General features: G+C 28.0%; 2 protein-coding genes and 1 long non-coding RNA gene across 3 annotated transcripts; all 3 read right to left on the reverse strand.

The window, feature by feature from the left end:
- Positions 1-1,564: 1,564 nt before the first annotated feature.
- LOC124957804 lies at positions 1,565-2,141 on the reverse strand. The gene is made up of 3 exons (XR_007103741.1): positions 1,925-2,141; positions 1,766-1,855; positions 1,565-1,684 (listed from the first exon to the last, which is right to left on the reverse strand). It is a non-coding gene; the product is annotated as an uncharacterized LOC124957804 (long non-coding RNA).
- A 1,420-nt stretch (positions 2,142-3,561) lies between these two features.
- Positions 3,562-7,220, reverse strand: LOC124946893. The gene is made up of 4 exons (XM_047488285.1): positions 6,853-7,220; positions 6,532-6,780; positions 6,105-6,173; positions 3,562-3,703 (listed from the first exon to the last, which is right to left on the reverse strand). The coding sequence occupies exons 1-4, from the start codon at positions 7,029-7,031 to the stop codon at positions 3,562-3,564; spliced, it is 639 nt and encodes a 212-aa protein (XP_047344241.1). The 5' UTR covers positions 7,032-7,220.
- Positions 7,221-9,198: 1,978 nt separating this feature from the next.
- On the reverse strand, positions 9,199-12,242 carry LOC124946894 (putative gustatory receptor 28b). Its single transcript, XM_047488286.1, has 11 exons — positions 12,160-12,242; positions 11,654-11,981; positions 11,286-11,563; positions 10,973-11,221; positions 10,790-10,915; positions 10,663-10,738; positions 10,535-10,603; positions 10,386-10,475; positions 10,262-10,315; positions 9,313-9,391; positions 9,199-9,221 (listed from the first exon to the last, which is right to left on the reverse strand). The coding sequence occupies exons 1-11, from the start codon at positions 12,240-12,242 to the stop codon at positions 9,199-9,201; spliced, it is 1,455 nt and encodes a 484-aa protein (XP_047344242.1).
- Between the last annotated feature and the right edge of the window lie 1,677 nt (positions 12,243-13,919).

Below are 13,919 nucleotides of genomic sequence, written 5' to 3' on the forward strand. Positions count from 1 at the left end.
AAGTTGTAATAATGATTAAAATGAAAGTTGTTATTAGAGAGAACAGAATATATAAGCCATACGCATCGTTTGCATTTTTAGCACACTTGATTAATTCCAGATGTATTTCCCTTCGACAAAAAATGAAAAATATAAAAAGTCAAAATAATTATTTTATAAAATTGCGCTATAAATAATTACCTGACTTTTTTTATCTTCATAACGTCTTCGTTAGGTTTATAAGTTCGATGAATATTTGATAACGGAGAATCGTTCTTGCTGTTACTCCTATATCGAAGGACTCTTTTATGTTGCGGCGAATGAATAGTAGTTGTAAGCATACCTTTCAATAGTTCGTTCAATTGACTAAATTTGATTTTTATATACCTATTTTAAGTTCAAGATTCATTAAAATTTGACAAATACTGAGTATGTTTTGCTATAGATCAAATGATTTACTTACCTTATCCAGAATACGAAAGTAACATCGATTACTAATAATATAATAAAGGGATAACGTTCGAGGTAAAAGCAAATAAATATTTTCCAATAATTAGACTCTATTAATATTATCCATGAATAATCTAAGATTACCATAGATATTACGATGAAAACAAGAAATAAGATAAGATAATATTGTTGCCAAAAAGATTTAGACAAATTCATCGGTATATTCAGCTGTTCCATAGTTCGAATACACGTTTCCAATTGGAATGTAAAACGTTTTACCTTCTGCGAAAGATAGCGAAAAATGTCGTACAGTAAAAATTACAATAAATTAAATAAATTAGAAGAACAAACAAATTCACCTTTTGTCTAAGAATTCCAGTGATAATAGTGACAACGTAAATTAAGTAATCGATGTAAACATATATTTGTAGCGTTAATTGTGCAATTGACGGTTGATTTTGTTCATATATTGTAATAGGTAACGATAATGAATAGATCAGCGAGAAATAAAAAATAATAGAGAAACAAACATAAATTATACCGATTGCTTTAATCTTAATATCGACGAAATATTCCAACAGACCAGTAGTAAAAATCGAATTCATTATTATCAAAGGTTTGACGCTACGTCGAAATTCCGCAGATAAATACATTTCTAAGATATACTTCAACAAAAATAATGTCATTTATTTTCTTCCTGTTAATTAATTATTTCAAACACACTAATCGAAGAACTTGGTATTTAAAGTTCGTAAGAAAAAAAAAAAAAAATGTAGAACATCCTTTATGGAGTTTTGAAATGACACTACGACTGAGCGCAATTCATCGCTTGCATTATATTTTATTACCCTTTCATCAAATATTCTGACCTACATTCACGTTTGGAAACGTAGAAACATTACTTTTCTTCTATACATCGTTCGATAAAATCCACTTATAACTATTATCATATTACCATGTAAATATTATTCAACACACAAATGTTATTATTTGCTGATCTACTCTCTATTTTTTTCTTATTCCACTTTTTTTTTATGATGACGCAGAAAAAATGAAAAAGCGTGATGTAAAATAAAATATTGTACCATATAAAAAATTGTCCATTACGTGTGATACATTTATCGAATGAAAATACATTTTAATTCTTTCGTTATATTTCTAACGTTAAATTATAATTCGTATTGTTTAAGAATACTTTAGGTTTATCTCCAACTTGAATAAGAATAACGAGATAGGTAGTAATCGAACCTATCGCCTAAAACATGTTAATATATATTAATTTCATTATAAATTCTTATGTAATGAAAGATATCCAAAAATTGCATTTTCAACTTACACTATATATAAATGTATGATCTAGATCGTAGAATCTGCAAGCGGTAAACGTCAAACGATTTTGGGTTAGTTGAAACGTAAAATCACGAATCTGAAACGAAAGATAATATATTTAATATGTAATTCGATATATTATACAGTTACACGCATCGTTTCTTACCTCATCACGAAATTTCTTGCTGGTCGAAGGTTCATACAATTCGCAAAGAATATCTCCAGTGTTTTCGACATATAGAAAAATTAAAAAAAATCAATATATGGTTTTATTAAACTCTCTCAAAGTTTCAAAAGATAATATGTATTCTTAATATCAAATATAAGGTTAAACAAAAGAGAAAGAAAAATTGATTTATTAAAAAGAACATACTTCTGCCATTGTTATCTCACATATGTTGTTTATTGCAAAAATCTTGATGACAAAATATAAAATCCAATAGAAATGCGAATAGAACTCATTCATCCAATTGTCATAATTGTTTGTAATTGAAATAGCGTATAGACTGTATAAAAATGTAATAATAAATATGACGCATGAAGATATTGATGTAAGAATTCGTATTCCATAAGCTTCGTTTATAATTCTGGCACATTTCAATAATTCAAAATGGATTCTCCTGCAATCAAAAGGAATAAGAGGAAATTCCTTATCGAAGAAGAATAATAAATCGTTTCGGATTAATTATCAATAACTTACTTGATTCTCTTTAATTTCACGATGTTCTCATTCGCTTTGTACATTCGATAAACAGTAGATAAAGAAGAATCATCTTCCCAATTATCTTTCATTCGGAGCACTCTCTTATGTTGTGGAGAATCGATAGTTGTTCTCAGCATACTTTGAAGTACACTATTCAATTGACCAAAGTTGATTTTTATATATCTGTTTAAAATCACTCGTTAGGATTTAGTAAATGCTGATGTATTTGATAATAAATAAATCGATTGACTTGCCTGACCCAAAAGACAAAAGTAAAGTCGATGACCATCGTTACGATATAAGGATAATTATCGAAATAATGAAATTGTAATTTTAAAATATAATTGAAAGGTAAGTTGATATAGGAGTACCAATATATATTATCAATAATTAAACCTACTATCATAAAAATAATAAATACTCCTATGATACATTGATAACGAAAAAGAGAGGAATAATTCTTCGGTATATTCAGTTTATCAATTTCTCCTGTACAAATTTCCAATTGTTTTACGAACAATTTAATCCACTATAAAAATGAAGTTTTTTTATTAAATTATTATCGTTATATATAAAACATCAGTCTCAATAATACAATAATCACTTAAAGGAAACATTTATCAATTAATCAAAAAATATCTACCTTTCTTCTCGAGATACCAACAAAAATTACTATGATATAGACAAAGGCATTATTAATAAACCGAAATTTGGTGATTATTTTTCCCACTACTGTTGCTTGAACACGCGTAGAAATATCCAATATTTCCTTAAATAGATAAAATAAAATACTATAGTAAATTATACAACAAATGGCATAATAAAACCCAATCATCTGAATCGTTCGATCAACGAAATATTCTAATAGGCCAGTAGAAACAATAGAATTAGTAATAATCAACGGCATAATGGTACGTTGAAAATCTTTCGACTGGAACATTTTAAAAGATTTTAGTTTTTTTTCTTTCTTTTTTTTTTTTAACACGACTTTTCAATTTCAAGAAAAACGTTTAGTTTTTTCTCTAATTTGTAAGAGACTACTTGCTAGAGTTCTCGAATGATACTAATTTTTACTACATGTCTTTCCGTTCTTATCACGCTTAAGTGCTTTTATAATTGTTATGTATTATTATAATTTGCGTTGTTAGCTTGGAATAAAAACTTCCATTTTCATACTCATCCCGCTTTTCCATCACGTGAAATATTTTCTTTGCTCTTGTTATTTCGATGAGATGCATTCGCCTATATTTATACACATTATCTTGTTATGAAAAGAAAATCAATAAGAAATTATTTCCTTAACGAAACGTTATACTAATCATTTATAATCAATTAACTAATCATTTATATATATATATATAAATGATTAGCTCTTAAACATCTCAAATATAAGCCTATTAGATGTACTTACTATACTTGGTTTAATGAGACGAGTCAGTTTCGCAATTCAAATTCTAAAGAAAAAGAAGAGGATTTAGCTATGCTTCCAATTAGAATCACAAAATTACAGTTATGAACTAATCAGCAATAATTTATTTCTTTCTAACATTGAAATGGAGGTATATAAACATATAAATCTTGAATCACAAATCTCTTATTTGAAAGATTTGATATTTTTCAAAATTTTACTGGGACATTACAAGCTTGAATTATTGTTTATATTCTTGAATAATCGCCTAAAACATACACATATATATTAAATTCTTATATAATAAAAGACAAGAAGTATCCAGAAATTGCATTTTTAATTTACACTATATATAAATATTTAGATTTATATATAAAGATTTAGATCGTAGAAACCGCAAGCGGTAAACATCAAACGATTTTAAATTAATTGAAACGTGAAATGATGAATCTGAAAAATAATACATTTAATGGGTAATTCGTTATTACACAGTGAAACGCATTGTTTCTTGCTTCATCGTGAAATTTCTTGCTGGTCGAAGGTTCGTACAAAAATGTCTCCAGTGTTCGCAACATATAGAAAAATAAAAAAAGCCTATATCTACTTCTATTAACATTTTTTGCAATTGTAACTTGCACAAATTGTAAATTTGTTAAAACTAAAAAAAAAAAAAAAGAAAAAAAAAAAAGAAAAAAAAAATTGTTAAAAAGAACATACTTTCGTCATCGTTGTCTCGGATACGGTTTAGTAATTGTTGAATTATTTTGTAATAAATAAAAACATTGACTTGCCTGATCCAAAAGACAAAAGTAAATTCGATTACCATCGTTATGATGAGAAAATAGTTATTGAAGTAATAGAATTGTAACATTGAATTGTACTCGAACGATAATTCGATATCGCTTAACCAAAAATTATCATTTACAATTAAGCCTAATATAATAAAAATTAACAATATGTTTGCGATACACTGATATTAAAAAAGAGAAGAATAAGTACTCGATATGTTCAGTTCATCGATTATTTGTGTACAAATTTCCAATGGTTCTATGAACAATTTCATTCGTTTATAAAAATGAATCGATTTATCGATTTATTCGATTATTTCTTGTATATAATATATCACTTAACAATATAATAAAGAAAAAAATTATCATCTGAGTGGAAACATTTTACCTTTCTCCCTATTAAATCATCGAACACCCTTAAAAATATCTAACATATCCTTAAACTTATAGAATAAGATACTATAATAAACTAAATAACAAATAACATAAACAAAGCCAATCGTATTAATCGTTCGATTAACAAAGTATTTTAATAAGCTAGTACTAACAAACGAATTCGCGATAACCAATGGCATAACAGAACGTTGGAAATTTTTTAATTGAAAGATTTCACAAGACTTTTTAATTTTCTTACTGTAAATAACACTTTTCACTTTCAAGAAATATTATATTTTGAAGTTTCTTTTCTTAGAATTTATCACGACTCCTTTCAGAAGTTTTCGAACGATTCTAATTCTTTCTACACTTGTTGTACTTATTATACTCGAGTGTGTTCGTAATAGATATTACTATGACTTGCATCATTAGCTTGAAATAAAAATTATTAATTTTCTGCTTACTCAACCTCTTCCATCGCGATAAATATCTTCTTCGTCCTTGTCTTTTCGATGGAAAACATTAATCAATATGCATACACTTTACTTCGCTATCAAATAAAAATCAATAAGAAATTATTTATTTAAATGGAACGTTATATTGACTTTACATTTTATCGGTATTAAAGTTGCTAAAGATGTTAAAACTTTTATTCTTTTTCTTTTTGACATTTTATTTCATATAAGAATTGATTGGTAAATTATTATAATTATACTTGTATTATTTGTACAATTGATGAAACGAAGCTCTGTAATAAAAACTAACTCAATGATTTATCATCCTCCTATCACTGAATTGGTTACTTGTATCATGATGACCATGTATGTTGTTATAATGCCGATACACTGAAGAATAAAAAAAATTATTAGATATTTTATTCCTATTATTCTCTTACAGAGTTATACGTAAATTATTGTACCAACCGAACATATGTGTTTGCAATTAAGATTATATAAACCGTAAGCGGAAAACACGTTACGACATTGCATCATTTGCAAAGAAAATATTTCTATCTGTAAAGGAAACAATATTAATTCATTTAAATTTTGAAATATTTCATAAAAATATTAACCTCCTTTTGTATCTCAAAATCCGTATTTTGCCCATAAAATGTATGAATAATTTCGTTGGTGCGTTCAGCCTAGAAAAATCATAGTCATATAAAATAGAACGACGAATCAATGCTCTTTCATACCTCTTTCGTTGTTTTATCACAGATGTAATTAATTATAAAGATCTTTGTCGAATATTGTAAACATAAGAAAATTGTGTGAGTAAATTCAAAAATCATTTCGTTACGTGATTTCTCCCGATACTTCGCATAAAGTCTATATAACACAATTATGTCAAGCATAACACACATTGCCATTTCTAGAAATATCTGTATGCCATACATATCACTAAAGGTTTTCGACACTCTATATAATTCGAGATGAATCTGTCTGTGAATATTAAACTTTTACGTATATTATAAATAATACTTTGTTCGATAGGCTCACCTGATTGTTCGTAACAACATTCTACTTCTATTTATTTTGTAGCTTGAAATTTGCAATTGCGACTGCCTTTGTCTTAATGACGGTGCAACGATAAATAATTTTTTCGAATCGACAGGAAGAGATCGTTCTATAGAAAAAGAACCATCAGCTTCTCTGTGTTCAAATAATTCCGAAATAATAGAAGAAACAGGCAGCATACTGATATCGGCAAGAAGTTCGTTCGCTCGTTCAAATTCCGATTTGATGCACCTACGTATTTCAAAAATTTACAATTTACAATAAAAACATATAAAAAATTTAATAGTTAAAACTATTACGTACTTTACAATTGTAAAAAACTCGATCACCAGTAAAAATTCAATCATGAAACCATATATATGTAGAAACATTGAGTAATATATCATGAACGATTTATAAATTGGCTGATTTGTTAAAATCTGTTCTAAAATAATTATCATAAAGAAGACGAACAAATAAATGATAACGATCGTTATGTCCATTATCGTTCTCTTATAAATACTGTTGAAAGATGTCGATGAGCCTAATACTTGAAGCGTTTTATCAACTTCGTCTATCTTTTTAGCACATAATTTCGATGCCTATGTATTGTTGGTTTTAAGAAAATCATTGAATAATTTTATAGAAAAAATCATAAATATTAATATATCATACACATCTATTCTAGGACTCACCTCGCTCCGATATAATCCCATTATAAGTATCATATATATTATTATATGATATATTATAGCTATAATATGAAATATAAATCCGTCTAATTTATATATACTAATGTTGGTTTTCCATTTATCGCGATGAAATGTTCCGACATAGTGCAAATAGCAAAGTGTCGTCGAATAAAGAAAACTAAGTATAGGTTTTGAATATCCACGAAATTCGAAAATACGCAATCCAAAAATATTGCTTAGAATATAGATCGGCCATAAAACATCGCTTATACTTTTCGATGGAATTTTCTCAATTCTAGAGACTTCCCGAACATCCTTTTTTCTAAATCTTTCAATTAAATTTTTCATGGGGTATTTCATTGTCTTCTTTAATCATCGACAATCAAATCAATTTGTTTGTATAATAAATAAATTAATTTGGAAAGATTCAAGCTTTTAATCCTTTTTGCTTCTATTCTCTTCTCTTATTTTGTGAGACACGAATGGAATCCGATGAGATATGTTTGAAGGATACTATAATAATGCATTACAGTTCCTCCAATGCCGCTATAGAGCTCATCAAATCAATAAAGTTGTCTATTTCCTTGATATCATTTTTTGTCATTATCTTTGGTCATTATCTTGAGTAATTCATAGTAATATCTAAGACGTTGAAAAGATAAAGAGACAAGTACCTAATTATAATTTAGCTCGAGAAATTTCAATACTTTTTTTTTTATTATATTTCTTATTAAATTATTGTTTTTATAATAATAAAAATAATATGAAAAATTTTAACGTGGAAATTAAACAATAATAGCAATATTGACAACCAATCTGTCAAGGATATAATTAGAATTGCACATGTTAAGCAAGGTCATTATAATAAATCAATGAAAAATAATTAAAATATTGCATGTTTTAATATTACTTTTGACGCATACATGCGCAATCTCAGATATTTACAGAACTATCCCCTAAATGTATGAACGATACACGTACACAAGCTCAGTACTTTTTTCTACAGTACTTTCTCCTAAAGACCACATATCTCTATCGGATATATCTGTCCCTGGGAATTCCTTGGATAATCGTTATGAAAATGAATAGATAAAAAAGAATTTAGGAATTGTTAGTAAAGTATTTAGTTTTCGATAATGTGTCGAGTCGGACACCTACCTTTCAAATATCAATGCAATAATCCTGGATCCAAACGATTATTAAAATGAAGGATCATGCATGAGATTGGTTAAACATTTCGAACGAACTATTCTGACATGTCCATTACCATAAGAATATTGCTTTCTCAATTCCTCCCTTTCTATTTCCCTTTTCTAATTCATTAATGCCTTCCTGGATAGTTCGAGAGAAATTTATACACAGTCGCACTCATTGGTAAGATAACCAAGTCTTATCAATATCACAGGCTATGCTCCAAATGGAGGTATCTAGCACAAACTAAATCGTAGCAGTCTACCTTACATTCTTCCGACTCACAATATCTAGACCTCCGAGTTTTATTATATTACTGGCTCAGAAATAATCAAAACGACTCACTACACAAGAACACAAAACAATTATATCATACTACGATAAATATACTGTGATAACTACAATTCACATTATATCTATTGTCTCGCATCTATCTCACGAGTTCCACGGGATTCTCCAAAAGAATTCGCGTTCTTCCATTAATTTGAACGCGGTGAGTGATATTTTGCTGACGGCCTACCATGGTAACCTAGCCTAATATCGCTCTACCCTTATTCATCGTGACAAGTGGGTTTATACCTCTGACTATTAGGAAAATATGAGGAAACTTTCTCCGTGTAAATTGACTATCATCGCTTGTCCGGTGCAAGACGCGTGTCTGGAAACACTCTCGTAATTGCGTCCCTCACGACGCAACAATTACTTTACTTTTATTCTACGAAAAAAATCATCTATGTACATGATCGTATAATCAATCATATTTACTATTTAATTATTCGATTAATAGCTACATTTCATAATCATATTTATCTTGTAAAGCATTATATTTAAATAATATTGCAAGATGAGAGTTTATAAATTATCAAGAAAGTAGTTACTTTTGTATAATATTTTGACCTACATTTACGTTCAGATAAGTGGGAACTGTCTTTTTCTTTGATGCGATCGTTCGATGAAACCCACTTATAGATATTAACTTTCTTGCCATTAGAAATTAATATAAAATTATTCAATATTCAGATGTTATCTTTTTCTATTCTTCTCTGTTTTCTCCATTTTCCTGTTTTTCTTTCTTTAAATGAATCTTCTATCGCATGAAAAAATCAAATGGTAGTCGGGGAAGTAGCAATAATACTTGTTAGAGTTAGATTAGGCAAGTGACACTATCAGACATATCATCATACATAAATCATATTACTTTACGTACATAAGTGACATCGAAGAAGAGCAATTAAATACGAACGATTTGTTTCGAAAATATAATTTTTCATTTTTAAAATAAATGTTAAAGTTTCCTTCCTTATTTTCAAGCAAATACTATTGCCAGAGTGTGATAGCAGCACTGATTCTTACTATCATTTTTTCTGTTCTTTTTTCTACTCGAATGATTTCATAACAAATATTATTAGGCATTGTTAGCTTGGGAAAAAAACTACCCCAATTTCCTATATACTTTACTTCTACTATCTTGTTAAATATTTTCCTCGTCTTCATCTTTTGGATAAAAGACACACATTACCACATAATCAAAAGAAAATCAATAAAAGACTATTTCTTTAGCAGGATCGGAGTTAATTTTTATAGGTATTCAAATGAACAATAAATGATTAGATATTATAATTATTATTTATTAATCTATTATTAATAAATTATTTCTTAAGCAGGAAGTTATGTCGGAGTTAATTTTTGTAAGTATTAAAGTAAACAAAATATTAAAGTAAACAATATTTTAATTTACTCTTTTTATATCATATAAGAATACTCTTATAAATTTTTAAATTAACACTTTTATAGTTCCTACAATAAACAAGATGAAGGACTACAATAGAGATTTATGACTTTTCTTTTACTGAATCGGTTACTTGTATCATGATAACCATGTATGTCGTTATAATGGCAATGCACTGAAGAATAAGAAAATAAATTATATTTCTCATTTTCATAACATGACTGTACGTAAATAATTATACAAACCGAACAAATGTGTTTGCAATTAAGATTATATAAACCGAATGCGGTATAAGTGTTATGATGTCGCATCATTTGCAAAGAAAATACTTCTACCTGTACAGAAAAAGATATTAAATCATTTAAATTTTGAAATATTTCATAGAAATATTAACCTCCTCTTGTATCTCGAAATCCGTATTTTGTCCATAAAATGTGTGAATAATTTCGTTGGTTCGATCAGCCTAGAAAAATCGTAAAGTAGTTATATAAAATAGTACAACGAATCACTGCACTCCCATACCTCTTTTGTTGTTTTATCACAAAAATAATTAACGAAAAAAATCTTAGTCGAATGTTGTAAAAACAACAAAAGCGTTCTAATGAATTGAAAAATCAATTCGTGAGTGTTATTTATTTCTTCCTTGTACTTCACATAAAAATTATATAGCACATATGTGTTGAGCATAACACACATTGCCATTTCTAGGGATATCTGTATGCCATACATATTACTAAGATTGTCGGATACTCTGTACAATTCCAGATGAATCTGTCTGTGAATATCAAACTTTCACGTATATTATAAATAATACTTTGTTCGATAAGCTCACCTGATTGTTCGTAACAACATCTTACTTCTATTTATTTTGTGACTCGAAATTTGTAATTGCGACTGCCTTTGTCTTAATGATGGTGCAACGATAAATAATTTTTTCGAATTGACAGGGAGGACTCGTTCTATAGAAAAAGAACCATCAGCTTCTCTATGTTCAAATAATTCCGAAGCAATAGAAGAAATAGGTAGAACATTGACATCGGCAAGAAGTTCGTTCGCTCGTTGAAATTCCGATTTGATACACCTACATATTTCAAAGTTTTCCAATTAATAATAAAACTAAATTAATGCGTGAAACCATTACATACCTCACAATGGTAAGGAATTCGATCACCAGTAAAAATTCAACCATGAAACTATACGTATGTAAAAATATGTAGGAACATATTTTTAACGACTTTATAAACGGCCAATCTTTTAAAATTTGCCCTACGATCTTTATCGTAAAGGAGAAGAATAAATAAATGATAATTATCGTTATGTCCCTTATTGTTCTATTGTAAATGTTGTTGAAATATGCTGATGAGCCTAACGCTTGAAGCGTTTTATCGATCTCGTCTATCTTTTTAGCACATAATTTCAATGCCTGCTTATTATTCGTTTCAAGAAAATCAGTGAATAATTTTATAATAAAAATCGTTAATATTAATATATCATACACAGTTCATGGACTCACCTCTCTTCGATATAATCCTATTATAAGTATCGTAACTATCACTATAAAATGTACGGTAGATGTAATATGAAATATAGTTTCGTGTACATCAATTAATCTGTTGTCTGACCAATAAAAACGAGATGTAAAATAAAGGCAGCAAAGTAACATCGAATAAAAGAAATTAAGTATTGATCTGGAATGACCTCGAGAAAATCTCAAAAACCGCAATCCAAAGATAATGCTCAGAATATCGATAGGCCGCAAAACATCATTCATACTTTTCGATCGCTCATATCGTGTTTTATCAACTTTAGAAATACGTTGAACATTTTCTTTCTTTCTAAATCTCTCAAATAAATTTCTCATATTTATTTCGTTTTTTTTCTCCAATCGTCGATAAACACAAATCACAATTAATTGTAAAGTAGAAAAATAAATTTTAATATATCGCAGTCTTTACACTATTTATCTTTATTTCATGACACTCTAACAGAGTCCGATAAAATGTCTTCGAAGGATATTACAGTAATGCGTGAAAGTCTCTCAAACGTGGCGCTGCGATACTCATCGAGACGAGAACGCTCTCTATTTGGTTAATATCTCTCATTATCTTGAATAATTCATAACAGTGTTTAAGATGATGAAATTATAAAAGTACAAGTTTCATAATATAGCTGATGATCAATACTTTTTATTATTATATTTTTTGTTAACAGCATTAATATTTTGTATAAATCGATGTATGTAAGTATGATAATGGGAAAACGATATAAATAAATCATGATAAAACTTTTCTAGTAATTTATCCCAAATGATGAGTAAGGTTCAAATATCCGTAATAATTACATATAATGTTGCTCAAAGAATTTAGACAAATTCATTGGAATGAATCAAATTCAATTGTTCCATGGATCGAATACAAGTTTCTATTTGGAACTTGAAACGTTTTATCTTTTGCAAAAAATAACAAAAGATGATATAAGAAAAATATATCAATAAATTGAATAAATTACAAATATGAAAAACTTCACCTTTCTTTTAAGAATACCAGAGATAATAGGGAAGATATAAAACATATAACCTTTATAAATGTATAACCGATGTGTTATTTGTATAAGTAATGGTTGTGTAAATAAATGTGGAAAATGAACATAGATAGATCATCGATACTTAAAAAATGATAAAGAAGTAATCATAAACTAAACCGATTATGTTAATATTAATATCGATGAAATATTCTACTAGATCAGTGTAAAAAATCTAATTCATTATTATCAATGGTTTGATGCCACGTCGAAACTTTACTGATGAAAACATTTCTGAAATATTCTTCAAGGATTCAACTATATTTGAATTCTTCCTCTCTTCTCAAAGAAACTAATTATTTCAAAAACACTGATCGAAAAACTTAATACTCAAAATCCTTTGAAACAAAGAAATGCAGTATATACATTGTTGAGTTTCGAAATGGTACTTAAAACAACTCACAACGCTTTATTCGCATTATTTCTTATTAAGATCTTATTGGATATTATTATTATGACCTAGTTCGGATGTTATGACTCGCGTTCGAATAAACGGAAACTGTCTTTTTCTTTGGTGCGATCGTTCGATGAAACCCACTTATAGGTATTAACTTTCTTGCCATTAGAAATTAATATAAAATTATTCAATATTCAGATGTTATCTTTTTCTATTCTTCTCTGTTTTCTCCATTTTCCTGTTTTTCTTTTTTTAAATGAATCTTCTATCGCATGAAAAAATCAAATGGTAGTCGGAGAAGTAGCAATAATACTTGTTAGAGTTAGATTAGGCAAGTGACACTATCAGACATATCATCATACATAAATCATATTACTTTACGTACATAAGTGACATCGAAGAAGAGCAATTAAATACGAACGATTTGTTTCGAAAATATAATTTTTCATTTTTGAAATAAATGTTAAAGTTTCCTTCCTTATTTTCAAGCAAATACTATTGCCAGAGTGTGATAGCAGCACTGATTCTTACTATCATTTTTTCTGTTCTTTTTTCTACTCGAATGATTTCATAACAAATATTATTAGGCATTGTTAGCTTGGGAAAAAAACTACCCCAATTTCTTATATACTTTACTTCTGCTATCTTGTTAAATATTTTCCTCGTCTTCGTCTTTTCGATAAAAGACACACATTACCACATAATCAAAAGAAAATCAATAAAAGATTATTTCTTAAGCAGGAGGTTATATCGGAGTTAATTTTTATGTGTTAAAGGTGTTAAAGGTGTTAAAATGTGTTTA

This window comes from Vespa velutina, chromosome 2 (genome assembly GCF_912470025.1).
Source record: "Vespa velutina chromosome 2, iVesVel2.1, whole genome shotgun sequence".
Taxonomy (NCBI): domain Eukaryota; kingdom Metazoa; phylum Arthropoda; class Insecta; order Hymenoptera; family Vespidae; genus Vespa; species Vespa velutina.

Bases quoted from the DNA above. Each gene is read 5' to 3' on its own strand.
- LOC124946893 (XM_047488285.1), bottom strand. From the start codon at position 7,031: ATGGACATAACGATCGTTATCATTTATTTGTTCGTCTTCTTTATGATA. The intron at 6,781-6,852 runs GTACGTAATAGT...TGAAATACGTAG, and splicing joins GAGTTTTTTACAATTGTAAA to GTGCATCAAATCGGAATTTG. The intron at 3,704-6,104 runs GTTAATATTTTT...GTATAAATATAG, and splicing joins ATTTTGAGATACAAAAGGAG to GCGAATGCATCTCATCGAAA.
- LOC124946894 (XM_047488286.1), bottom strand. From the start codon at position 12,242: ATGAGAGATATTAACCAAATAGAGAGCGTTCTCGTCTCGATGAGTATC. The intron at 10,739-10,789 runs GTACAAGGAAGA...TCAATTCATTAG, and splicing joins CTATATAATTTTTATGTGAA to AACGCTTTTGTTGTTTTTAC. The intron at 9,222-9,312 runs GTAGGTCAAAAT...ATGCTTTACAAG, and splicing joins CCACTTATCTGAACGTAAAT to ATAAATATGATTATGAAATG.